This window comes from Lolium rigidum, chromosome 3 (assembly GCF_022539505.1).
Source record: "Lolium rigidum isolate FL_2022 chromosome 3, APGP_CSIRO_Lrig_0.1, whole genome shotgun sequence".
NCBI lineage: Eukaryota > Viridiplantae > Streptophyta > Magnoliopsida > Poales > Poaceae > Lolium > Lolium rigidum.
Window position 1 is genome coordinate 70217058 of NC_061510.1, and position 27662 is coordinate 70244719.

The 27662-nt window shown below is 46.3% G+C and overlaps 2 protein-coding genes across 4 annotated transcripts; one reads left to right on the top strand and one right to left on the bottom strand.

Annotated features, from left to right (window-relative positions):
- The first annotated feature begins 829 nt into the window (after positions 1-829).
- LOC124701763 lies at positions 830-6097 on the top strand. Of its 2 annotated transcripts, none has more exons than XM_047233863.1 (3): positions 830-914; positions 2218-2303; positions 2835-6097. In XM_047233863.1, the coding sequence occupies exon 3, from the start codon at positions 2909-2911 to the stop codon at positions 5780-5782; it is 2874 nt and encodes a 957-aa protein (XP_047089819.1). In that variant the 5' UTR covers positions 830-914; positions 2218-2303; positions 2835-2908; the 3' UTR covers positions 5783-6097. The 2 variants fall into 2 exon arrangements, with proteins under 2 accessions (XP_047089819.1, XP_047089820.1); XM_047233864.1 differs by having other exon boundaries at positions 2856-6097.
- Positions 6098-6210: 113 nt separating this feature from the next.
- Positions 6211-8376, bottom strand: LOC124696680 (remorin 1.4-like). 2 transcript variants are annotated; one of them, XM_047229370.1, is made up of 6 exons: positions 8262-8376; positions 7931-8019; positions 7390-7644; positions 6961-7300; positions 6810-6891; positions 6211-6621 (listed from the first exon to the last, which is right to left on the bottom strand). In XM_047229370.1, exons 1-6 carry the CDS (start codon positions 8285-8287, stop codon positions 6433-6435), a joined length of 981 nt encoding a protein of 326 aa, XP_047085326.1. In that variant the 5' UTR covers positions 8288-8376; the 3' UTR covers positions 6211-6432. The 2 variants fall into 2 exon arrangements, with proteins under 2 accessions (XP_047085326.1, XP_047085327.1); XM_047229371.1 differs by lacking the exon at positions 8262-8376 and adding an exon at positions 8175-8261.
- Positions 8377-27662: the final 19286 nt, after the last annotated feature.

Sequence of the window (27662 nt, forward strand, 5' to 3'; positions counted from 1 at the left end):
CTAGGATTAGGATCAAGTTCGTTGGTTTCTTGTGTTGCTTGAGTTTTTCTTCATGCTGCAAGCGTCTGGGTTCCAAGAAACATTGGTTTTCCACTCCATGCTTGCTGTATTCGGTCGGCATATTTTTTTTTTGAAACGGAGGTAAAAACTTTGCATCAATCTATTAATTAAGAAGAAAATGCCCAATTTTTAGGAGAAAATCGGGCGAAAACCAACAACACACATCTAGCACCCCGCCAACCCGGCTACCCACACGAAGCACATACGCCATCGAGGAGAAAGACCATCGTTGAGGATGTTATCGAGCGTCATCGTCGTCACTCCTCCACGAGACAATATTTACTTCTGTCTTCGGTTCCACTTTCACCCAAAAAAAAAATATAGCACCACTCAGTTCCATCCCATTGTGCTCCGTTTTCATCTAGCGTCGCTGCAAAATTTGGTTGAGTAATGCCTACCAATCAAACACTAATTTTTCATCCAACCATCCACACCATGATTTCCACCTATAAACTACAAAAAATCTCCTTGGACCGTGTGTTTATTCAGTGAAAGAAACCCAAGATAGCTGGAACTAGGAGGTTCTCAAATGCCAGAAAAAGCAGGGGCAAATCTTGCCGGTGAGGTGAGGCGTTACGGGAGAACGCCACGGAGACGAGACGCGCAAAACAGTGAAACAGACGCGCACCCGTTCTCCCTTTCTTTTAGTTGATGCCCGCACGACTTCCTTCCTCGCGAAGCAGAAGAAGAAAAGGGAGGCTGGCTGCCCAGCTGCCCGCGTCGCCAGTCCGCCACCACCGCCACCTCCTTCCATCTCCCCCACCGCCTCCTTCGCTCCGGCCGCCTCCGCACTCGCAGCCTGGAGGGAGGGAGGGAGGCTCCCTCCGATCGGGGCCTCTGTCGATCTCTCCAAGGTATTTGCGTTTATGATCTCGGCGCGATGATTTTCCTCGGTGCGAGCGGATCCTTGTTTCGTTGGGTGGGGTTTTGGTTTCGCGTGATTCGCCTGCCAGGAGCGTTTGTTTGGGGATTCAGCGATGTGTCCGAGGTTCGTCTGGGGGTTGCTAATTAATGGTTAGGTAGGTCGATCGAGGTAAATGTGTCGTGGAGAAAGATGAGATTTTGAATGCGAGAAAATACGTGTAGAAATGTGGACTTTCGATGCGCTGATCTGATTGTTCTCATTCCAGCTTTTCCCTCCATGATTGCACTGGCAACCTGCACGAGCTATGTTTTCTTCAAGCAAAAAAAAAGTGTGTTGATTTGCTGGCCACATTTATTCTGCCCAAATTCCCACTGAAATTGCTGGTGTCACCCAAATTTCGCCTTAGCAATGGTTCGATGATCTGACTGTCTGACTAGTAAATGACATGTGCCAGTGTGCCACGATTAGAAGATTTCCATCTGAAAAGGTGTCAGACTGACTGTTATTAGCGACCTTTTAGCTCAACCAACGTAGGTTTCTGTTGTCTCCGTAGGGGTTTTGGTTGGCAGCTTCTGCTTTTAGTCCTTGCACTTCCTAGCTGGAAAAATAATAGGATGGAACAGTTGGATCTGGGACAGCTTGGCTACAAAAAAGTTGGTCCTGCTGTTGTGAATGGTCAGTAATAGATCCTGGAGAGTTTTTTTTTTTTGGAAACTTAGGGATCTTGGTGGGTAGCTTAATTACAAGATACATCAAGATGTATATAACCATCACATTTGGACTTCTTTTCTTTGTCACTTCTGCTATTGTTTAGTGTATGGGCATTAGTATCTTTGGATTTATTCAGTATCAGGTAAGACAGGGGTAGCTGGTTGTTGGGGTTGGATCTGTTCTTGTGTGCTAGTGTTGGACACAACTGTCCATGTGTTTTATCAAAAAATAGGTGTTCTGTCATTCGATGTGAACACGTTTCCTTTTTCTTGATTGCCATTTTGTTCTATCAAAATATAGGTGTTCTGTCATGCGATGTGAACACGTTTCCTTTTTCTTGATTACCATTTTGTTCTATCAAAATGTAGGTGTTCTGTCATACGATGTGAATACCTTTCCTTTTTCTTTGTTTTTATAAAGAAATAAATTCAGTAGTGCAGCTGGTACGATAGCAGTTGGTGAAGGAATAAATGATAGTGTAAGCTAGTTGTGAGGATGGGCGCTCTATTTTTCTTTATTGTCAATACTAGTGGATATTGAATTATTAATGCCACAATGGCCTCATCTCCTTGCACTTTCAGGTCCATAATTTATCTCGGAAATTGGATACTCCTTGATAATTGTTGTCTGAGGTGTGAACAGCAAATTTGTTGGTATCTTCTGGGAGGTATGCTGCACTGCTAATGGTGTGATTAAGATTCTTTCTTTAATCTTTCAGTTTGTCTTCAAGAACTTCAACCTTGTAGAACTCTATTACTCAAGTCAACCTTGTAAAAATATTTTTCATTTGTCTTGTTATGATACTGTTTTGTCTCGTACAACAGCAGCATATCAGTGGCCACAATATAAAATTCTTTCACAAGTGAATAATTACGATAATGTGAATCTCTTTCTGGATTCAAAATTTTGGGTGCCAGTAAGCTGTTAGGATCAACTTGCACCCATGCTATTCAGATGACCATAATAACTGTAATTTAAGATGATGCACACTTCCTTACTCTAGAGTGTGCAATGATGATAGATAAGATTCAGAACAGAAATCTCAAATTTGTGTAGTTATTTATGTGATTGGAACTAGTACAATTCTGTGTTGCTAATTAACTTTTCCACAATTTCCAGTTTTTCGCTAATATGTGTTGACTCCTAGAATGTGGTTATGCGAGTTTTTAATAATAATATATGCCCTTTATTAAATCAGTGTAGCTATTCTCCAATTCAGAGGGAAGAACACTCAGCTGAGACAAGCACTATCTCAGCTACTGGAAGGCTTCAATGTCCAAAGTTTTGGAAAGAAGAAATTCATTTGGTGCCACCACTCCTGCAAGCTCAACTTCAGCTTCAGATTCTTCAAGAAAGGAGGAGAAGCCAGTACCACGTTATCTAAGACCATCTACAGGCTCATGCCATGATTTGTGCAAGCATGGACACAGGAATCCTTCTGAAGAAATTCAGAAATTTTTAGGAGGGCGAAGAAAAAAACTTCCAACTCATCTGAATAATTTGACGTTGCATGGATCAATTACCTTGGATACACCACCCAAGGATGCCAGGAGCAGAAGAAATATTTCACTTGTCAAATCAAGTATATCACTGGGTGAAGCTGACCGTGTTGTTCACAAGATAAAATCAGCAAATTTGAGAGGCGCTGCATCATCAGAACACTTGGTCCCACTTGTTGCTTTGGCTGATCATAAAAGCGTGAGCTCTGATGGAAGAAAGAAACAGCCGGTGGTTGCACAGAGGACTTCCCCTAATCCAAAGTCACCCAACGGAGTACGTAATTTTGATAAAAAAGCAGCAATGCCAGTCAAGGGTTCGAAGTTGCCAGAGAAGACACAGCAGGAAAAAGCTAGAACTGTGGAAAAGACACTGCAGGAGAGAGCTAGAACTGCGGAAAAGACACCGCGGGAGAAAGCTAGAACTGCGGAAAAGGCCACTACTGTCAAGCAATCATTGGTTAAGAGACCAGCCTCACTTCCCACTAAACTCAACCTGATTAAGCAATCGTCTGTGTCATCTCAGGCTTCCAGTAATCTAGTATCTTCAAAAGATAAAAATACTCTGAAGGGAAGGCTTACATCTTCACCAGCAATTATTACCGGCAAGCGTACAAGCAATAGCGGTAAAGCTGGAAGAAGTCCTATGAGGTCCAGTAATGCAAATATTGATGGGAAAAGTGGCTCAGATTTACTGATAACACCATTATCCATTGAATCTGACATTACCGCTTCTGTCAAAATACAAGATGATGTGCAAGATTCATGTGTTACAGACCATCTTGTGGAGTCAACAGCAGCAGAACTGTCTGCAGATGCCACAGAATATGCCGAAAAATTTCGAATAGAACCAGAAGAAACAAGTTCAGAGGATGGCTTGGATATGTCCATAACATCATCCTCTGTAGAATCTGATGTTGAAGCACAAGATGATGTGCAAGGTTCATGTATTGCAGGTCATAGCGTGGAGTCAGCACTAGCAGAACTGCCGCCAAGTGCTACAGAATATGTAGACAAATCTGGACCTACAGCAAAAGATGCATGTACATTCATTTCAGAGGACGAAGTGGAATGTCATGAAAATATTGAAGCATTGGCTGCTGAACTCCCTATCAAAAGTATCATTGCTCTTGAATTGCAGCGATCATTTGATGGCCAGGAAGTCAAGGCTGTGATAACTAAATCTGATCTAGAACATATGCAACCAGAACAGAATGCCATTGCTAATCGAGCTTTAAAGGGTGAAGACATACAAACTGATGATGCAGCTCTGTACCAACTATCTGAACGGTTAACTGCTGTGCAAACTGCAGGTGTACATGATTCTGCACTAACTGAAAGTACCTTGCAAAGTGATGCTGATGGAGTGAAAGTCAACGCTGGTGTGGAGTCTTTGGTAATTGAAAGTAGGGAGGACGTGGGAGCTCATGAAGACACTGATGATGCAGCTCCCTGCCAATCATCTAAAGATGTGGAATGTGATGCTGATGGAGTGGAAGTCAACGCTGGTGTGGAGTCTGTGGTAATTGAAAGTAGGGAGGACGTGGGAGCTCATGAAACCACTGATGATGCAGCTCCATGCCAATCATATAAAGAATTAACAGCTGTGCAAAATGCAGATGTAAGATCGGAGACTGAAGCTGATGAAGTGAAGATCATTGAAAATGGTAGTGTGCAGTCTGTTATCACTGAAAATGGAGAGTACATGGGAGCTCATGAAGACCTCCAAGGGCTTCCGGAACTAGGGGCACTTGATAAAGAACATGCTGATCCTGAGTATTGCCTCGATTGCAGTGCAGGAAATGCAACTGAAAATGTTAACGCTGCTGAAATTGTTGAGGTTAAGACTTTCAATGGTACACCTCATTGCCAGTCAATTTTAGAAACTTCATCAGATGGTGAACTTCTGGAGCAACCAAAGCCTGTGTTAACTGAACCAATACAAACTGATGTGGTAACAAGTGTCCATAACGATGGCACCTTTGAACAGGATAAACTGAAATCAATGATTGTTGCTCAACAGCTACTGGAAGAACTATCAGATGATGAGAATTATGAAGAATATGATTATGAGTTAGTTGAATTAGATGAGTCTGATGCAGAACATGAAGGAGTAACAATCAACCCAAATATTGATGAATCTTCGAAGGAAAAAGGCCAATGGACAAAAAGAATCTCATCACTTCACCCAGATGAAGCTAGTACCACACCTTACAAATTGAAGTTTAAAAGGGGTAAAATTGTAGAACTCACACCAGATAGTAATGGCCCGAGAAGACTCATATTTAGAAGAAGAGCTGCAAGTGAAGTTGCAAATGGTGATGGTCAGCTAGCCAGAAGGATTTATAAGAGGAATATAAGAAATAATGGGGTTCCTGCTGAACCTGATTTGGAATCTCCTGGAGTGAAACTGAGGCATCAGGATGCACAAGACAAGAAGGATGCACAGGGGCTGTTCAACAATGTAATAGAAGAAACTGCAAGCAAGCTTGTGGAGTCTAGGAAAAGCAAGGTAAAGGCTTTGGTTGGTGCTTTTGAAACGGTGATACTTCTCCAGGACGGCAATCCCTCACCTTCCACACCACAGGCAAGTATGTCTCCATATTCAGTTCACAATGACGGTGAAAAGGCATCGGATGGACCAGTGTAGATTATGCACATCTTACTGAATCGCCAAGTTTGCAGTAATCTTCTGGAATTTTCTTATTTTTCCTCCAAAACTGGATTTAGTGAAAGAGTGCTTTTGCATAGTTTGTGTGTTGCGTCTCTTTTAGTGAGGATTAACCATTTTCTCAAAAGTTTTTGGAATTTACAGTACATAGCCAAGGTGCTTCATGCAGATACCATTTCAATTATATTTCAATGTAAATGAACTGAGACACCAAAAAAGAGAAAATGAATTGTGATTATGTTGGGCTTGGATTCTGAAGTATTATAATACAAGTATTGGTTTAAGATTTGTTTACAAGCGTGTTGCACTTACTTATGTTAAAGACAGTAAGCAGTTGCAGGGGAACTCCTAAAATTGTTCCATTCCGTTGACTATTTTCCTACAATACCTGCTTTGTCTTGATGATCTGTGCACAAATTTGTTGTACTTTTGATTATCCACAACCAGACAACCTTATAACTTGTTTATGCTGCTCCCAATACAATACCATTGCATGTCGGATGCAATTATACACTCTTATCATTCATCAAACCAATTACTTTTTGCAATACAATAAATGGCTATTGTGAAACTTATATAGCATTCAAGCCGTTGCCCTTCATGTTCCAAATTTTGTAGAATGTAATATTTCAAAAGCAGCACCCACGGGGAGACTTTCCAGTTGATCGTATCTTCTTCGACTTCTCTCTGATCCTTTTCTCATCATCATATTTCCTTTCCTCTGCCATTGACCTTGCCCCTCCAGCAATTTTGTTGATCCTTGTCATTTCCTGATTGTATTCTGCCAGTGTTTTTGCTCTCTTCTTGTCCAACTCAACCTGCAATTTAGTAAGTTCTCAGTTCTGTCAGCCTCATCATTTAGTAAGAAATTGTATCATGGATCATTATAATGATTTGGTTTTCAACATGTGGATTGCACCCACTCGCTACCTCATCAATAAAAGAATTAATAATAACAATGACAGTACTCTGCTCTAGTAAATAATGCTTTTGAATCAACAAAAACCTCTTTTTGTTCTTTTTGGCGCTTGGCCTTCACCTTCTTCTCAGTTTCCCATTCGGATATGGTCTCGATCATCTTTTCGTACCTGAATTTGGCGGTCGTATTAGCTTTAGTTGCATCAATTGGTCAGCAAAACTAAATGTTGTACACTTACTCCTCCCTGATTCTTGCAAGCTTTGCCTTCTCCCATGCTTCAGCCTTGGTTTGTGTGCCGGCAATAGCAGTTACTCCAGCTGCGACATCGTCGTTCCGCCTGGACTGATATGATGTCGCTGGCCTGACAGCTGATGGTGCCCTCTGAATTGCCTGCTCCTGCTCAAACCTCTTGCTCCCTCTCCTGTCTGGTGATTTTCTGGAGGAACCTGAAGGCTTCTTCGCACTTACAGAAGAATCAAGCATCTTTGGTGGCAGTGGCAGTGGCACCTTCTGATCCGAGCCAGTGCCTCCGGGCTTTCTCTGTTCTGGTTTCAGCGGCCTCCTTACTGATACATTGGCTGAATTGATAACATGATACGTCATTGTTAAAGGAGGTTTTGCGACAGTGGAATTAACAAGGGATGGGGTTGAAGCAGCTCTCCGGTACCTGGTCCGTCGTAGTCATCTTCTGCAGTCTCTTTGGCACTGAACCATCTTGAGACCTTGCTGCCTCCTGTAGGCTTTCTAGTGCTTTCGCCTCTCTTGATCGGTGGCTGGACATGAGGCGCAGCAGTCGGCACATCAACGGGGAAGGGCTTCTTCTGAGCTTCTAGCTTCTCTTCTCGTGCCGCGATTGCATATGCTGCGGCAGCAATTGTGGCTGCAAATGCAGCGCTGTATTCCTCGTCGCTGTTCATTTGCGCTGGAAAGTGGCAATGCTAGTCAGGTTTATTTCTTTAAACGAAAATTCGGTTCACCCACAAGGTCAAGAAACAAACTATAGCTGGTTTCGACACTTCAGTCCATTTAAACAGTAGTTTCCTTGGTCAGGACATCTGAAGGTTTCGTAATCTAATGTGGATTAACTGTTCTGATCATAGTGCTTAAGATAGGAATTTAACTGGAATCTACTGATCATCAAACAATAATAATGATGTTTTTGAGCTCTGTATGTTTGTAAACTGAAAGAGCAAACCTTGATCACATACCTCTTCCAAAAGCTGTGTCTTCTTGCGTCTGTATCGTTGAAGATTGCCTGGCACCTTTGTCTGCCTTTCCTACTCCAGAAAACTGAACCCTGCAAAAGGAAGATCCAAGAACAAGTAAACTAACATAAACAACCAATATCTTTTTCTTGGAGAAATTTGAAGCCTTTGAAAAGATCAATACCAAAAGAAGATAAACTTATGGTTACAAGGTGAAACCAAACTAAAGCATGGAAAAGAAGCTCACAGTTAATCAGTAAAACAGAGACAGAAAGATCCAAGCTTAATTTCAGCAAGTCCAGCTCTAGACACCGCATGCATGCAGTTCGTTTACCTTCGCGTCTTCAGATCGCCGTCCATGGCACACAATGTATTTGTAGAGAAGCAACAGCTCCAAGGCACACCAGGCCTTGCATTAAATATGGCTTGCTTGTATTTGGAGGTGGTGAAGAGAGAAAGATGTGAAGGGGGAAACAGCTAGAAGAGGGCAAGGAAACTCTTGGCTTGGAAGCAGGGAAGAGCATTGGAGTCTTGGAGATGGGATTTGCTTTACCCCATGGTAGCCTTCAAGAATCTGACCCCTTTTGGGTTTGCACTTCCCTCCAAGGATCATCCCCCCTGATGCTTTTGGCTCAAGTCCAGAGACAGCTAGGCTAGGAATAATAGCTTTCCGTAATGCAAATTAGCATCTTCTTGTGTGCCACACCCCTGCCTAATTATGCACGATTCTTGTGCTCTGTACATAGCTAATTGGCTAGACTTTTTTACATAATGGAAGTTAATCAGCTAGTTGCCTGTCAATTTGGCTGATCGCTTACACATGTCGGTTCGATGTCAAGCCTGCTCATTGTAAGTCTCGGTTTTCTTATTATTTAATCGCAAGTGCTGAATCTGTTATGTAATGGTTGCTGGATGCTAGTTTTGTCACTTTAGGTTTTCATACTGCGTTAGGATCTAGAAAGGGGAAAGTTGATATGCGTTCTGTCTGAAGAAGGGACTCCAGTTTCCAACTTCCAAGATTTTGTTCTTGCAAAAGTGCTACCAGGTTAACTAAAGGTGCAGACCAAACTCTCGTGACCTTTGCACTAGAGGATTCAACACAATCGTACATTCATTACAATGTTTAGACCAATAGACCAAAACAAAAGGCGGCAAAGCCACCATAGGAGACCAAAGATAATGTATGCCTTGGTATTCAAGTGCCATATGCTCGACCAAATGATCTACAATTCCGAACCAGGAACAGCTAGTGTCCAACAATAATCTTCTAAGTGATAGAACATTAAAGGTTGACTTGTAGCTCTGCATCTCAAATTGAGGTATCTGAACAAATAGGAACAAGTTGAACAACATACCTGGTCAATGTATCTTCCGGCAAAAAGATAGTTAATTTAAAGTGTACAATAATTAATCAGGAAACGTGATAACAAAATGCAAAGCTACTGTTAGGTTCACGCATTCACCTCCAATACATTACCAGTAGCAAAGCCAATCGAACCTGGTGGTTCATGCAACATCAATATCAGGTGAGAAAGGAAAACATAACTGAACTTAAGATCCATAGATCAAGTAACAAACAACGCTTTGGCTTCACCCTTCACCTGCAATTAATACATAATAATCATTCTTAGTAGGAATACCCATTGGACCCGGAAGGGTTTAGGTTGCATGTGAGACGAACATCAGTTGAAAAAGTGGCAATTCAGCACAGCTTAAAATCTATAGATCCAGCAAGGAAAACTTAAAAATTTAAGAGCTCGATTCCGCAATAAGAGATCAGCGGATCCAAATAATCTGATTGTAGGCAGCAGATATCCTGGTGGTTTAATCGTGCATGCTATCACAATAAGAGATAGAGAGATCCAACTTGCTAGGAGAGGGTGAGATAACTCTGCACATCAGCAACAACATACAGCTAGCGGGGGCTCGGCAGTGATGCTGCAGACCATGCCCAAACGAAGAACTATGGTGGAGGATAATAAAACGACTCACGGGAAGAGATGACTGATATCCAGTGAAGAAGATAAAGAGATAAAGGGTGAAGAGGCAAACCCATAATTTTAGAAGAGACTAGGACAATAACCCGTGCGTTGCAACGGTGTAAGTCTATGTTAGCTAATTCACTATGTGGCCTATCCATATCCCCTTGACAATACAACCGTACATACAATAATTTTACAATTCCTATATTGAAAATAAAAGTAAAATTGAATCGTCAACATTTTTATCCATTCTAATAATTATGAATTTAGGCTTCTTAAATCAAACATTAAAATAGTGCTGACTGAATATACAACCTTTAGCATTTTCTAACTTGAAGTGTGTTGCCCGAAGAGATGTTGAGGACCACGAGGAATAGCCTCGGTGATTCACATGCCGAAGATGATGAAATCACCCCCATGCCGGTTCTCCTTCCCCAATCAGCAGTGCGGGGCCATGGAGTTCTGCTTGTTGGGCGCGAAGTACTTCTAGGGAGCCCTTCATCGAAGTTGTCCATGTTGTCGTTGTCCTTGCACCCCTAGCGTTGTTGAAGAAGTTCAATCGCTAGGTCGTCTTCCATTCATCACTTGACTCCTCCTCCTCGATGTGTGTTGCAAATGCAAATGAGAGAAATCCCACGAGTTTCGAAAACCAAATCCACATACCATGTGGGATCTATGTCTTATATGGCATGTCCAACTTTGCTTTAAGATTTGTGCTATGACTTCTGAACATTCCAAAAAGCGCTCTCAATTACTGTGATTTCTAATTTGTAGTCTCTATTATTTCTACTTTATCACATTATTCAGCTACAGATCCACCATTTTCATCATATACATATTACAATGATGGTACTCTGTAATATAATATATGTGGAAGAATAAGCGTAGATTTTGAATATGTACCATTACTTCTAATTAGTTCTCATTTTAGATCTGCATTTTTTTCTCCAAGTGTCAATTGCAATATTCGCGTTCTCATTTTGGATCAGGATCCAAACATGTTCAGATCTGGACAAACGTATTGAACATTTTCCATACAAATTAGTTCCACCATTTAGGATATGTACCATAAACACAGAAAAAATAAACAAAAGTGCTACTACTACTACTAATTAGGATTTACGTCAGTTTTGGCAAGAATCTAAATCACAACATCATACAGCCGGGCTGGTGGCAAACTCTAGTATGATCGCAGATCCCAAACATGAAAATAGAAGGCGAATGGAGATGGGAAAAATCATAAGCAAATCAGATCGGACAAAAAAATGGAAGACGAAGCCCTCTAGCCAGAACGTTTTCTGCGAACTGCAGCGACACCTTGCTGCGTGACATGGACCACGCGCTTGCAGCCGTGTGCAACACAGGGAGATCGCGGCCTCGCTCCACTGCTTCTTGACCACGGAGAGGATCACCTCAGTACGTCTCCGGCGAGGTCGCTGGATCTGACCAACATCGAGTCCGCCGATTGAGGAATCCCATTTTCCGGATCAGAGCAGGTGAGGTCGTTTTCCGGATCTTAGGTTGTGGAATCGCCGCGTTGGACGAGAGGGTGGCGGCGGCGGACAAATCCGGAGGCGTAGGAGGCAAGGACCTCTCTGCGGGAGGGTCCGGAGCTTGAAGGAGGGAGATCTGCGTAGGTTGGTTTCCTGTTTCCGGAGATGTAGGCGCCGCCGCTCTATTCAAGTGAAAGAGAAAGTTTGGCCGGGTGGAAGAGAAGGGAGCAAACGAACCGTTTTTTTTTTTGTGCAACGACTAAACGAATTGTTAAACATGGGCGGTGGCATTGCTCGTAAATTCAAGGGTAATTAAAAAACGGACGAAAATTATGGAGAGAAACCTTACTTCCTTTATTAGTAGGTATAGATGAAGAATAAGCGGAGTAATTTTTTAAAAAGTAGACCGTAGGCCGTAGCCCTACCTTAAATTAATAAGACCGTTTCCGGTAGATACATAGTACATTACAAAGCTTACATAGCTTACAAGACTCAAAGAAACAAGCAAACGAAAGATAAGAAACAAGCTTTGCTTGAAACGCCGAGACCATCGTCTTCCGGAATGCCGACACAGGGGAGGAGGACCATAGGAGGCAACATCAACGGAAGAAAACCTCAAGCCGCTTCGAGATGAACAAAATCCACCCGCTCACGGTCTCTGACTCTGAAGAGGGATCCCATCCCTCTCGCTCAGGATCGCAGAGCGCCGCACCGTCAAGAATTAGAGAGGTTCCCCCAAGAACATTCCAGAGCAGAGTTGATGTTATGACCGGTATTAGTTATGTGAGGAGGGGGCCCAACCGTGGGCCCAACTAGGGGCTTAGCCCATTAATCTTTATCAGTTTTAGCTCTTTATATACTAGTTGTAAACGAGGCAAACAATCAAGCAATAATAATATTCATTATTGCCGACTCCCTGAGGAGTCGGTCTCCTAACCTAGCCGCCGCCTCTCCTCTTCCGCCCGCACACGACGGTGCCCTGCCGCCAGCGTCCGCCGCCTCATCTGCACGCCGCTCCCTCCTTCCCCTACAAGCTACGCCCCAGGGCCGGTAGACTAGTTGGTTCTACCAATTTGGTATCCGTTAGCTCGGCTGCGATCATGTCTTCTCCGCTGCCCACCACCACGTCATTCGCGCCTCCGCCCGCCCCCTCGATCGTCGCCACCACGGCGGGCTCTCCGGTGGTCGCCACGACGGTGGGCTCCGCCGCGCCGACGCCCGTCATCTACACTCCCGAGCAGATGAGCGGGGTCATCAACGACCTCGTCACCGCGGTCCAAGGCATCCGCCTCTTCTTGATCGGCTCCCAGGGGCCCCCGACGCCACCGTAGCCGGCCGTCTTCTCCGTGCCGGCACCCGCGCCATGGGTCCCGCCCTTCACGGGCGTCCCGCTGCAGCCTCCTCCGGCGACGGCCCAGCCCTGGATGCAGTGGCCGCCGTCTGCCCCCGCCAGCCCGAGTGCCGCAGCCACAGGGGGTGTCCCCGTCCACCAAATTCGCTTCCCCCCGTCGCCGTCTCCGCTGTCGGCATGGCTCGCAGCGTCGTCGACCCAGCCGGTCTACACCACCGCCACCGAGCCGCCGATTCCCTCCCTCCCGGGCGCCGCCCCCGGGGGGTATGCATGCCCCCATGAGGTGCGCCCCGACGCGCACGGCCCCGCCCCGCCCCGCTACACCAAGGTCGACTTCGCCATATACGATGGGTCGGAGGACCCCCTGAACTGGCTTAGCCAGTGCGAGCAGTTCTTCCGCGGGCAGTGCACCCTGGCGTCGGATCGCACCTGGCTGGCCTCCTATCACCTCCGGGGCACCGGCCAGACGTGGTACTACTTCCTCGAGCAAGACGAGGGGGGCATGCCTCCTTGGGACCGCTTTCGGGAGCTATGCCTCCTTCGCTTCGGGCCGCTGATCCGCGAGAGCCGCCTCGTGGAGTTGGGGCGCCTCCCCTTCACGTCCACGGTGCAGGACTTCGCCGATCACTTTCAGGCACTCGCCTGCCACGCCCCGGGTGTCACGGGGCAACAGCGCGCGGAGCTCTTCGTCAGCGGCCTCCCGGATCACATACGAGTGGACGTTCAACTCCAGGCCCCCCACGACCTTCAGACGGTGATGCACTACGCTCGGGCGTACGAGCGCCGCGCCCAGGCGCTGCAGCCGCCTCCCCCGAGTCGCGGGGCCCGGCCACCCGCATGCCCCCCGTCGGCCGCAGCACCGACTACGCGGCCAGCCCCGACCGCTCCAGCAGGGACGCAGCGTACTTTCCGGTGCCTCACCCCGGCGGAGCAATTGGAGCGCCGTTGCCTCGGCCTGTGCTTCAACTGCGACGAGCCCAACGCGCCGGGTCACGTCTGCCCGCGCCTCTTCAACTTGGAGACAGTAGACGACGGCGACGCGGACACGGGCGTCGACACAGCGACGGAGACCGCCCTCGATGTCGCGCCGGCCACGGCGTGCGTGGTCTTGCTCCATGCGTTGGCGGGCATCCGCAACAAGCAGACGATGCTCCTGACGGTGACGATACACGGCGAGCAGTTGGTGGCCCTCCTCGACACCGGCTCCAAACATAACTTCCTGCCGGAGGCCCCATGCGTCGCTTGGGCCTCCAGCCGACGGGCGGCGATCACCTCCGCGTCACCGTCGCCAACGGCGACCGCCTTCACTGCCACGGTGTGGCGCAGCACGTGCCGCTCTCCATCGGCAACGAGCACTTCACCATCGCGTGCGCCGACATCGACTTGGGCTGCTTCAACCTCATCCTCGGCGTGGACTTCTTGCGGCCCCTCGAGCCCATACTGTGGGACTTCGCCGCCTTGACGATGACCTTCTGGCGCCAGGGTCGCCGCGTCCGCTGGACGGGCATTGGGGGCACCGCTCTGGCACCGCAGCTCCAGCTCACCACGGCCGACCTCGACTCCGAGCACCCCCTATTGGCCCACCTCCTATAGCAGCACGGCGACCTCTTCGATGAGCCGCAGGGCCTCCCGCCTGCCTGGGTGTACGATCACCGTCACCTCGCCCCGGACGTGGCACCGGTGGCTGTGCGGCCTTACCGCTACCCCCAGCTGCAGAAGGATGAGCTCGAGCGACAGTGCGCCCTCATGCTCGCCGCGGGCATCATCCGGATCTCCACGTCGCCATTCTCGGCGCCGGTGCTACTCGTCTGCAAGACGGATGGCACGTGGCATTTCTGCATCGACTACCGCGCCCTCAACGCGCTCATGCTGAAGGACAAGTTCTCGATCCCGGTGGTCGACGAGCTCCATGGGGCGCACTTCTTCACACTACTAGGAAAAAGGCAATCAGTGGCGCACCACTTATACCCATCAGTGGCGCACTAGTGGTGCACCACTGATATCACGCCACTGCTAACTCCTAGTAGTGGCGCACTAGGGTGCGCCACTACTAGCCTGGATAACAGTGGCGCACTGCCTGGTGCGCCACTGACGCTCCAACGTGGTGCGCCACTGTTAGTCAGATGCAGTGCGCCACCACTGTCTAGACAAGGTGCTCCACTGCTACTATTTGGGGTGCGCCACTGTTTCAGCGAGTTGGTGCGCCACTGCTGCGTGTGGACGTGCACCACTGCTGTCTCCAAGACGTGCGCCATTGCTGAGGTGCCTGGTGCGCCACTGCTAGACTCGGAGGGGATCACAAGGCAGTGCGCCACTGGATCCAGAGCGGTGCGCAACTGCTACTTAGTGGACGTGCGCCACTGATGGGCCACTAGTGCGCCTTTGCTACAATTTCGAATTTTTTTTTGTATCCTGGCAGGTATTTATACATGTTGTATATCACAGCACAATAGCACAATACATGATATATAACACCATATAAACAACAGCACAACTTACCCATACATAGTTCTTCACATTAGCCCCACATGATTCACAAGATTTCACATTAGAGAAGTTACGAGGTTACAATGCAAGTTACGGGGTTACAAATTCACAAATGAGCTAGTGGTTACACAAGATCGATCATCTAAAGTACTATCACATAGAAGAGAGCTAGAGTCACTACTAGCACCATCCCGATGATAGTGGTCTTCATCCGGTTCCTCCTCCGCTCCCTCCTCTCTCCCGCCAAATAGCGTGCGTATCTATCTTCGGCCTCCGCTCTAGTGGTGTACCCTTTGTAGCTGTTACCGCTAAAATGGTGAACATGTCTCCGACTCCCAGTCGTTGTAGACTCCGGGAACCTTGCCCTTGTACACGACATACCACGTCATATCTGCATATATATGCACAAGCCAATGAAACATTAGTGCACGCTCATAGATGTTTGCAACGAATAAGAGCAAACTCAAAAACCATCCAAGTAGTATGAACTAAAAGGCATGCCTCATACATTGTTGGTCGGAACAAATATCAACATTCCGGGACGGCGTTAGTGAGACCAAGTAAGATGCACAAGAGATTGATATTTGTGTCATCGCACCAAGCTCACTAACGCATCCCCGGAGTGTAGTGATCGACCGAACATTCTAATCATCGGCATTTTGAGATACCAAAGCAAATAGAATGACAAGGGCCTCATACATTGTTGGTCGGAACAAATATTAACATTTAGGGAAGGGGTCAGTGAAACCATAGGATGCACAAGAGATTGATACTTGTGTCATCGCACCAGGTTCACTAGCCCCTCCCCCAAGTGTACAGGTGACCAAACATTCTAATCATCGGCATTTTGAAATACCAAAGCAAATGGAATGACAAGGGCCTCATATACATTGTTGGTCCAAACAGATATTAACATTTAGGGAAGGCGTTAGCGAGGCCAAGTAGGATGCACAAGAGATTGATATTTGTGCCATCGCACCAGGCTCGCTAGCGCCTCCCCCAAGTGTAGTGACCACAAAATTTAATCATCGGCACTAAAATGGAAGAAAGGCCAATGCAATTAAGAAGTGCCAACTCAAATAAGAGATTGAAAGATCGAGATGTCGCCTAGAGGGGGGTGAATAGGCAATTAAAAACTCTTACGGATTTGTCTTGTAAGAATGCGGAATTAAACTATCGTTTAGTTTACAAGCACAAACCCTAGATATGCTAAGCTCAACTAAGTGTAACAATAACAACTAGAGCTAAGCAAGATAGGCACAAGATATATGTAGCACAAGTGATAGCAAGATATATGAACTTCAAGCACGATGGCTATCACAAGGAAAGAGAGCTCGGGTATAGAAATAACCGAGGCACGCGGAGACGAGGATGTATTCACGTGTTCCCTTCCTTTGCAAGAAGGTACGTCACGTTTGGAGGAGTGGAGGTCCACGAAGGATTCCCCGCGCCACGAAGGCTCACCCTATTCTCCGAACCACACCCACGAAGGATAATGGCCCTTTCCTTATGGTTAGCTTTTCCTCCGCTCCGGAGATGGCAAGCTCCACAACCACTTCACAAGCTCCACGAAGGAGAAGCCCGGGCCTCTTCACAATCTTCTTGAAGAGATCACCGGAACACCAACCACCAAGCCAACTAGGAGGTCTCCCTCCAAGAGTAACAAGCTCACGGTCTCTCACTTGAACTAATCGTGGTGGAGAGCTCAACACTATGCAATGATGCAAAGCAAGAACACTAGAGGTGTTCAAATCCTTCACTCTCAAATCCCACCCAAACAACAAATGCTAGGATGAGACTGGAGAGGAAGAACAATGGGGAAAGTCAACAAAAGACTCCAAGATCTAGATCCCAAGAGTTCCCCTCACTTAGAGAAGAAATGGTTTGGTGGAAGTGTAGATCTAGATCTCCTCTCTTAGATCCCTCAAGAATGAGCAAGAATCATGGGGGGAACAAGAGAGAGAGAGAGCAACTTCTTCAAATGCAACAATGGAGGTGAGAGAAAGGGAAGAAGTAACTCAGCCCAAGGTGGAAGAAGGGCTATTTATAGCCCAAGAGCAAATATAACCGTTGGGGAAAAGTTGGGCTGAGTCAACCATCGAGGAGGCCGGTCAACCGGGCCTGGGGCCGGGCCGTCCGGTCCAGGGCCCGGTCAGACCGGGCCACAGACCGGACCAGCCGGTCCAAACCGGTCGGCAGGCCGGACCCCGACCGGGGTCACTTTGTGTCGTCCAGGAGCTCTTCCGGTTGGCGCCCGGTTGGCGCCCGGTCGACCGGACGGCATGCCGGGCCCACCGGTCTGTAGGCCGGCTGACCGGGCGGCAGACCGAAACCGGCCGGCGCATGGGCCGGTCCGACCGGGTCCCTGACTGGGTGAGCAGGAAAACATGTTATACAAAAACTGTGATAACTTTTGTGTCCGGACCCCGATTGACATGAAACCAATTTTGTTGGAAATATGGAGACTCCTCACGGAACATTTTAGATGATTTTAGAGAGGGAGTCTCCCACCGTCAAGAAACGGTGAAGACGTCCAAACTCGAAAACGCAATAGAAGATGCATGCGGATTCCGTTTTCGATGAACTTGGGCTTGTTGTAAAGCTAGCAACAAGCTCAAGAACCTCACACAGAGAAACACCAAGAGGCAATAGGGATATGCAAAGTATGCAAAGGATTGAGCTCCCTAAGACGATGCGATCAAGTTACCCAACCGAAAGCCCCTCTTGATAGTGCGGCTATCTGTCCTATAATCCGGTCTCCCAACAACCACCTTGAGACCGGTAAAAGGAAACCTAGCAAGGCCATACCTTTGTCTTGCGCATCCCGCTTGATCTTGATGATAGCTCTACAAGCTCTACACAAGCCGGAATGCCACACTTGATCAATGTTGCTTCGTGAAGACTCACAAATGCTCCCCCATACACTATGATGGGAAAGCTCCATTGATGCACATCTTCACATGTCCATTATCATCAAATGGACGGCAAGCTTCAAGCATGTGATCCACTCAAGATGCTCATCTTGAACTTGTCCAACTCAACCTTGTATCTTCTCATACTCACTTAAGATGAGCATGGCGATGATCTTGATGCCAATACACAAGGTATACCTTTATCTTCATGGCATCCATACTTGAATCCAACACATGGAGTACAAGTAGTACCTATGGAATATTCCTTCATATAAACTCAATGAAAACATTAGTCCATAGGGGTTGTCATTAATTACCAAAACCACACATAGGGGCAATATACCCTTACAGAGATAAGTAGCTAGTGTGAACTAAATGGAATGTCTCATACTTTGTTGGTCGAAACAAATACTAACATTCAGAGATGGGGTCAGCGAGGCCATGTAGGATGCACAAGAGATTTATATTTGTGCCATCACACCAGGCTCGCTGGCCCCACCCCCGAGTGTACAAGTGACCAACCATTCTAATCATCGGCCAATGCAATTAAGAAGTGCCAACTCAAATAAGAGACAAGTAGCTAGTATGAACTAAATGGAATGCCTCATACATTGTTGGTCGAAACAAATTTTAACATTCAGGGATGGAGTAAGCGAGGCCGGAGTAGGATGCACAAGAGATTGATATTTGTGCCATCACACCAGGCTCGCTTGCTCCACCCCCGGGTGTACAAGTGACCAACCATTCTAATCATCGGCATATGCAAACAAAATTAACGACCAAATCAAGTGCGGAAAATGACAGAGCCATATATATAAGTTCACAAACATAGCCGAACTAGTAATTAATAGCATCGATTACATATAAGTTCAACGATCGTCGAAACTAATTAAACAGACATGCAAGTAAAGTGCTGGATAAAGTTTATTACAACACAAGCTCGTCTTTAGTTCACAACTACATAACTAGGCTCGCACATCAAGAATTTCTACTCGGAGCGTGGATAAAACCGCCGCCTTTCTTCAAGCACATCCATGAGCGGTAGTCGTCACCCTGCATTTGGAGCATTATGTCTATGTCACTGTTTGACGGCTGATAGCCGGCGTAGAACTCCCCCGCGCTTCTAATGACATCTTGATAGATGATTTCACAAAACTCTACTTGGATGCAGAAGAAGTCTTGCTTGATGCCGTCGTCACCGACCCATGACAATTTGTTGGCCCAGTCTCTGAGATGCTCAGGTAGCGTAAGCTGCTGCTGGTCCCGTATGAACTTATTCATGTGATAGAGGGCGTAGTAGGCATCCTTGTTACTAGAAGGCGGCTTCTTGACGCAGGGAAACTTTGTTTGGTGCCTGAACACATGCTTCCCGTACCTAACATTTGGCCTCTCCATGTGGCCTTTTGCTTTGACGTAGCCATTGAGAGCATCATCAAGTACGGCCTTGACATTCGTGTAGTCCGTGCTTGACTTACCATCCGCATCGAGGTATGTGGCCATGGAATGTTTCGGGGTTACGGAGATGAGTGTGCAGGTATTGTCTCTGCGTAGAACACATAATGTTTAAGAACAGGACGATTGAAATCTAAAATAATCACGAGTTAAGACCGGTACGGTGAGGGGGTGACTTACTCGGGAAATACAGGCAGGAGGAGGTTACACTTCTTCTGGTTCGCTAGAAAGAAGCCTTTGAGGTATTCACTCGCGACTGCCAGGTCTCCGGCGGTGGCCAAGTGGACGGCACACATGTAGAAGGGGTCGGCTATCGCGATGCCCGGGGTGCTGTCTCTAGTGATCCGCATCGCCTTGCTGAGCGAGTATAGGCGAATGAAGGTGTAGTGCAGCGGATAACTGTTCAACATGGAGAATATGTCATCATACCGCAGGAAGATGTGCTCCGCGAAGCCACTATTGACAAAGCCATGGCCCGAAGGCACCTTGGCAATATACACCGGGTATCCATTATCTTTCTCCCTGATATGCCGCTCCTCCATAAACTGAATACCGTCAACCAGAGATCGCATAGGACCGGGTGCAGCATCGTACAATCTTTTAATTAGCATCCGCTCACCCGACACATGCACCCTCGGCTCGATATTCTTGGGCACTGGTGGCCCGTCCTGAGCACGGATAGGTGTCGGCTGGCTGGCAGACTTGTCGTCCTTCTTCTTTCTTTTCCATCCCTTCGGCTTCGTATTTAGTGGGACTGCATTCTCCTCTTCGCAAGCCTTCTTCAGAGTGTTAGGACTGATAACACTTCTCACCTCGGCTATCGGCTGAGTCTCGGTGAAGTCGGCAGCTGGAGGCGTCTCCTGAGAACAGAATAGGCGCCGCTTGTTGCAATAGATTTTCCCCTCGGCGGCAGCTTGAGAGGGTTTGCTAGTGAGATCATAGTCCATCGCAAAATCGAAGTTGCAGTCAAGGTTGGCAAACGTACTGTCCTCGTCCGGACCATTGTTCGGATCATGTGCCATCTGCATGTCCTCGTCGGCTGATGGCGGCACCGTTGGGGTGGTCTTGCCATGGCTTAGCGCCGGCACGGCTGGGGGTGCTGTCTGTGGGGTGGTGTCCCTCGCCCCCAAACGAATCTGGCTCTTTGGCCAAACCATGGACCAATTGAAGCATTGGTGGAGGGTAAGGACCTCATCTTCGTCGGCACCATGGGGTTGAAAGGGAGGTAGCACATCATCGTAGCCACTAAGCACCCGAACCAGTTGAATCCTATACACGTCGGGTGCCATGGGTTTACCGTGTAACTGGCGGTTGCTCGGTTGAACGATTTTGGCCTTGGCAACATCAATCAACTCGCCGTTTACAAAATGCAGGATAGTGCATGGTACGTCGGCGGCGGCGGCTTGCGGAAAACATGTAGGGTGTTAGGGATGGCTAGCTAGTCAAAGGCAAGGATATGGAAGTCATCGGCGGAGGGTTGGTTACCGTGATGGCGTCCAGCTCGGCTAAGGTCGAGGCACCGCCGGCCGGGCGTGCAACTGATTGAGTGACCGCTTGTTGGCGCGGTGTCGGGCGGCGTATTATCCGCAGCGACGGGTGCATTGAGCTGAAGTAATGGCGCCGCGGGAGACACCAAGGTTGGTGCCGCGGGAGACACCAACATTGGCGCCGCCGAAGCCACCACCCGTTGGCGCCGCCGGAGCCACCACGGTTGGCGCCGCCGGAGCCACCAATGTTGGTGCCACCGGAGACACCATTGTTGCCGCCTGCGGACTCACCGATGGCTCCACGTTGTGCGAGTTGCTGCCCGTGAAACTGGGAACCGGGGGAGTCCCCTTTTTTCCTCCCTTATACCACGCGTCCAGTCCGGCAACCAAGGTAGGGATGATGGAGCTAAGTGTCGTGCCCACTTGGTCCTCCACTTGCTGTCGTTGCGTCCTTTGTTGGGTCTCCATGATATGTTGCACTTGTTGCCGCACTTGCTCCTCGACCAATGTCGGGATCTGCGCAACTTGTGCCTTGAGATGTGCGACCTCCTTCTCATCGATGGTGGCCTTTTTCTCCTTTTTCCCCGACTTATAGTAATCCGACCATTTCATAGAGCATCCTTCGCCGACTACACGACCAGCCGATGTCGGCTTACTCAATGGATCCCTCTTCTTGTGGTCATTCAACGCCCTATTTAAAGGGTTGTCCCAAGGGGCACACTGCGAGGAGCTCGTGGACCCCGCGCCGCTACTAGCTTCCTTTTCACTTTCCGTAGCAACCTCCTTAGCCTACGGGAGGAACATGCATGAACCATTTAGAAATTTGGATTCATCAATAAGAATGCAACCATAAAGGAGCTAATTAAGCGGGTGCATTCCTTACCAAAAGAGCCTCAAACTGCTTCACCTCCGGAGTGGTGGTGAGCTCCTTTGTTTTCGGGTCAATACGGTACCGGGCCAGGAGAAAGTTCATGGTTTGCTTGTTTTTGTATTGCGAGAAGAGGGGCTCGAGTCCGTTCTTCACACGCTCCTCATCCGCGGCGTCCCATTTCGGTTGCGCCACCCTAAAACCGCCAGGACCAATTTTGTGGGTGCCTAAGTTCAGTTTTCGCATGTCCTTCCCCCACTAACTAGAATCCGACGTTGACTCGCTCTCGCACTTGATCTTGAAATCAGCGTAGTCTTGCTCGGTGATCGAAGGATTTGACTCCTTGATCTTCTCGTAACTCTCACCATTATTAATCATTTTCTTCACTCGGTTCCTCCAACTAGCGAGGGCGGTGCTCATCTTCGTGAGGGCGGCATTGTGCACTTTGTTCCGCATGAGACGTTTTTTTTGAGCAGTCCACCGGAAACTCGTATCGTTCGTGCAGCTTCGTGAAGAGGAGGGAGCGCAAATTCGCTCGGTCAGGATGCCTGAGGTTCTCGGTGTTTATCGAGACCGTGCTGCGGAGGATGCACCCGAGTTGGGCTGCGTACCCTTTGACTAATTCAGGGGCGCCGTTGGATGCCCACTGGCGTCCACTTTGGTGAATGCCTGCTTCACGGTGCTGAGCACATTCGGGCGATGCTCCCTCCGTTGCTTCTTCGGTTCGCCGGCGTCCATGTGTTCGCCGCCGCCCATGTGTTCGCCGCCATCCGTGTTGTCATCCTCGGCGGCACCATTAGTGGTGTCATCCTCGGCGGCATCATCCGCTCGGTACTCTGGATCGGTGCCATCATCCTTGCCGTCGTCACGGCGAGGTTGTGACTCCATCACCTCCATTTTATCGGTTAGCATCCAAAATGGCTTGCTGCCGCTGCCGCCGGCCTCTTCGTTGTTGGCCATGTTTGAACTAAGTAGGAAAAAATGCATAAAGTTAGCGCAAGATTTCACGGAAAAATTGGGCATGACCTATGCTAATTTATGGACATAGGAGTACCCATTTTTGCCGAAACGGAAATGAATCAACATTTCGGCGATAATGGGCAACTCAGTCGATCCCTGCACAAGAATATGACACCATATACATGATACGTCTCCAACGTATCTATAATTTCTGATGTTCCATGCTAGTTTTATGACAATACCTACATGTTTTGCTCACACTTTATAATGTTTTTATGCATTTTCTGGGACTAGCCTATTAACAAGATGCCGAAGTGCCGGCTCTCGTTTTCTGCTGTTTTTGGTTCCAGAAAAGCTGTTCGGGCAATATTCTCGGAATTCGACGAAACAAAAGCCAAACCTCCTATATTACCGAGACGGACCCAGAACACCGAAGGAGAGACGGAGAAGGGCCAAGGGGGCCCCACACCACCTGGCGGCGCGGCCAAGAGGGGGGCGCGCCCAGCTATGGGGTGGGCCCCTCTGGCACCCCCTCGCGCCGCCTCTTCGCCTATATAATCCCTCGCGACGCGAAAACCCTACAACAATCAACCATACTCCAGAAAGACTCCAGGGGCGCCGCCGCCATCGCGAAACTCCGTTTCGGAGGACAGAATCTCTGTTTCGGCACGCCGCCGGGACGGGGAAGTGCCCCCGGAAGCCTTCTCCATCATCGCCACCGCCTCCATTATGCTCCGTGAGTAGTTCCCCCATGGACTACGGGTTCTAGATGTAGCTAGATGGTACTCTCTCTCTCCCATGTACTTCAATACAATGATCTCATGAGCTGCCTTACATAATTGAGATCCATCTGATGTAATCGGTGTTGTGTTTGTTGGGATCCGATGAATTGTTACATTATGATCAGTCTATCTATATAAGTTTGTGAAGTTATTTTTGCTGCAATCTTGTTGTGTTTAATGCTTGTCACTAGTGCACGAGTGGCATGATCTTAGATTTAAGCTCTATAATTATTGCTTAGATTGTATCTACAAGTTATTTGCACATGTCTATGTCCGGAACCCGAGGCCCCAGAGTGACAGCAACTGGGATAACTGGAGGGGAAGGCTTAGATATGAGGATCACATGTTTTCACCAAGTGTTAATGCTTTGCTCCGGTGCTCTATTAAAAGGAGTACCTTAATTACCGAGTAGATTCCCTTGAGGCCCGGCTGCCACCGGCTGGTAGGACAAAAGATGTTATGCAAGTTTCTCATTGCGAGCACGTATGACTATATATGGAAAACATGCTTACATAATTAATAGACTTGATGTTCTGTCTTAATGCTATTTCAATCCTATCAATTGCCCAACTGTAATTTGTGCACCCAACACTTGTTATTGGAGAGTTACCACTAGTGTAGATAGCTGGGAACCCCGGTCCATCTTTCATCATCAAATACTCACTCGGTCCTATATGTCATTGGAAGTAGTATCAACTATTTTCTGGTGTCATCGCCTCGTGTTATCTGATTACTGCTGCTGTGTTACTGTTACTATTGCCCTCATATTACTGCTGCTTTCACATCACCCCTGTTACTAGTGCTTTTCCAGGTGCAGCTGAATTGACAACTCAGTTGTTAAAGCTTATAAGTATTCTTTGTTTCCCCCTGTGTCGAATCAATAAATTTGGGTTTTACTTCCCTCGAAGACTGTTGCGATCCCCTATACTTGTGGTTTATCAAGACTATTTTCTGGCGCCGTTGCCGGGGAGGCATAGCTCTACTCATAAGTTCACCTTAGGAGTACACTCTACCTCTCTCTCTCTATTTTTATTTTGTTTTGTTTTGCTTAGTTTACTTTTGCCTAGTTTGTTTTTGTCTTGTTTTATTTTTCTTATATACCCGAAAATCCATAAAAATTTGAAAACCAGAAAAATTAAAAATTGTTGTTATGGAAGAACCCACAACCTATATGGATCTTATAGAATTATATAACAGTTATAAAGAATCAAGAAAGGGTAAAGTCATGAGTGCTATGATAGAAAAGTTGAATACAATTTCTAAAATCTTGCTTAAACGCCATGATATAAATTGTTGCTCTAAACAGGATACTAAACATCTTAAATTCCAATGTGGCTTTAGTGAAGAAGTTTTAATTATGAACTATAATTGGAATAACTATATTCATCTTGGGTTCGAAGAAGTAGAACAATTTGTTTTATTTATGGGAGCCTCTGAGATAGAATCCTTCATGGCTAAAAATTATGAAACTTGTATTGCTTGTAAGAACCTTAAAGGTTATGTCTCTTCTATCCTTGATTTTTGTATAGAAAGTTACAGCAATAATCCTTATATCATTGATTATAAAGAGAGACTCATTCATGCACAAGAATGCACTCACAATTTGCAGGAACCTATGGAAGAAGAAATTGATGAACCTGAAAGCTCATTAGATGAAAAAGAGGAGGATAGTGATGAACAAAAGGAGGAAGAATGGATTAGCTACCCATGCCAACCTTCTAATGAGAGTAACTCTTTATCTCTTACACTATTTGATTGTCCTCCATGCTTACCAAAGGAGGATGAATGTTATGTTCCTGTGGATTCTCTTGAAATATTCCCTATGAGTAAAACTTGTGAGAATAATTATGCTACTGTTATCTATGATAATCCATGCTATTTCGAAAAATCTTAAGATAATGCTTTGTTTGTGCCTGATATCGAAATGCATGGTACTAAAGAGTTTTGCTTAGCAAATGTTTATAATAAAGCTCTGGATGATGGTCCTATGTTGATTGATAATATTAATTGTACCACTAATGAAAATGGGATTGGAAAGGTCTTGAATTCATCTAGTAGTCCCATATCTTTTGAGATTGAACAATCATCTTGTTATATTATTGATAAAAGTGGGTTTGAAAGTTTTAATCCCATTATTTTTGAGCTTGATAAAAATTATGTGTTTGTGGATCATGAAAAACATGCTTTATGTGATAGTTATATTGTTGAGTTTGTTCATGATGCTACTGGAAATTATTATGAGAGAGAAAAATATGGTTGTAGAAATATTTATGGTACTAAAACACCTCTCTACATGCTGAAAATTTTGAAGTTACTCTTGTTTTATCATCCTATGCTTGTCACTTTGTTCTTCATGAATTTATTTGTGTACAAGATTCCTATGCATAGGAAGTGGGTTAGACTTAAATGTGTTTTGAACTTGTTTTTTGATGCTCTCTTTGCTTCAACTCTCATCCTTATGTGAGCATCATTTAAATTGCTGAGCCCATCTTAATGGCTATAAAGAAAGCACTTCTTGGGAGATAACCCATGTTTTTATTTTGCTACTGTTTGGTTGTGTCTTGGAAGTTGTTACTACTGTAGCAACCTCTCCTTACCTTTATTTTACTGCATTGTTGTGCCAAGTAAAGTCTCTAATAGAAAGTTGATGCTAGATTTGGATTTCTGCGCAGAAACAGATTTTTAGCTATCACGAATTTGAATTGATCTCTCTGTAGGAGAACATAAAAATTCTGCACAAATTCATGCGTGTTCCTCAGATATGTACGCAACTTTCATTAGTTTTGAGTTTTCTGATTTGAGCAACGGAAGTACCTCTAAAAAATTTGTGTTTTCTGGCTGTTCTGTTTTGACAGATTTTGTCTCTGTTTTTTTGCATTGTCTCTTTTGGACTTTAAGTAAGGCTTTCTAGACATGGAGAGTGATACGTCCCAAACGTATCTATAATTTCTTATGTTCCATGCTACTTTTATGATGATACTCACATGCAGTTTTATTTTTAGTTTAGGTTTGAATCAAATTCGGGATCCTAGCAATCCCGTGTGGAGTAGACACGCTCCGCTTTTTTCACAGGGACACCGGAGTTCTTACGCTTTATTTTAATGTTCATGGCGGAGCCGAGAGCCGCCGCACTTTATTGACATTTGGCTGGAAAACGTAAAATGCTTCATATGTCTGTGGATAATTTGATACTTGGCAATTGTTTTGAGCTCTCAAGTAGATCATAAGTTTTTGCATGTAGTTTAAACCTATTAGTGGAGAACTACCGTAAAGCTTGTTAAAATTGGTTTGCATAATTGATCTCTCTTAAGGTCTAGATATTTTCTGGTAAAAGTGTTTGAGCAACAAGGAAGACAAGGTAGAGTATTATAATGCTTGCGATATGTTCTTATGTAAGTTTTGCTGTACCGGTTTATACTTGTGTTTGCTTCAAACAACCTTGCTAGCCTAAGCCTTGTATCGAGAGGGAATACTTCTCATGCATCCAAAACCTTGAGCCAACCACTATGCCATTTGTGTCCACCATACCTATCTACTATGTGGTATTTCCTACCATTCCAAGTAAATACTTCATGTGCTACCTTTAAACAATTCAAAATGCTTCTTAATTTGTGTCAATGTTTTATAGCTCATGAGGAAGTATGTGGTGTTTAGCTTTCAACCTTGTCATTTACTTTTGACTGACTCTCATATGGACTAGTGGCACATCCGCTTATCCAATAATTTTGCAAAAAGAGCCGGCAATGGGATTCCTAATCCCAAATTAATTAACCTAAATAGACACTCCTCCATGGTATGTGATTGTTGGACAGGCACCCGAAGGATTCGGTTAGCCATGGCTTGTGTAAGCAAAGGTTGGGAGGAGTGTCATCATCATAATAAAACTAAAATAAAAAGGCACTCCTTCATGGTATGAGATTGTTGAGCAGTGCACCCGAGGATTCGGTTAGCCATGGTTTGT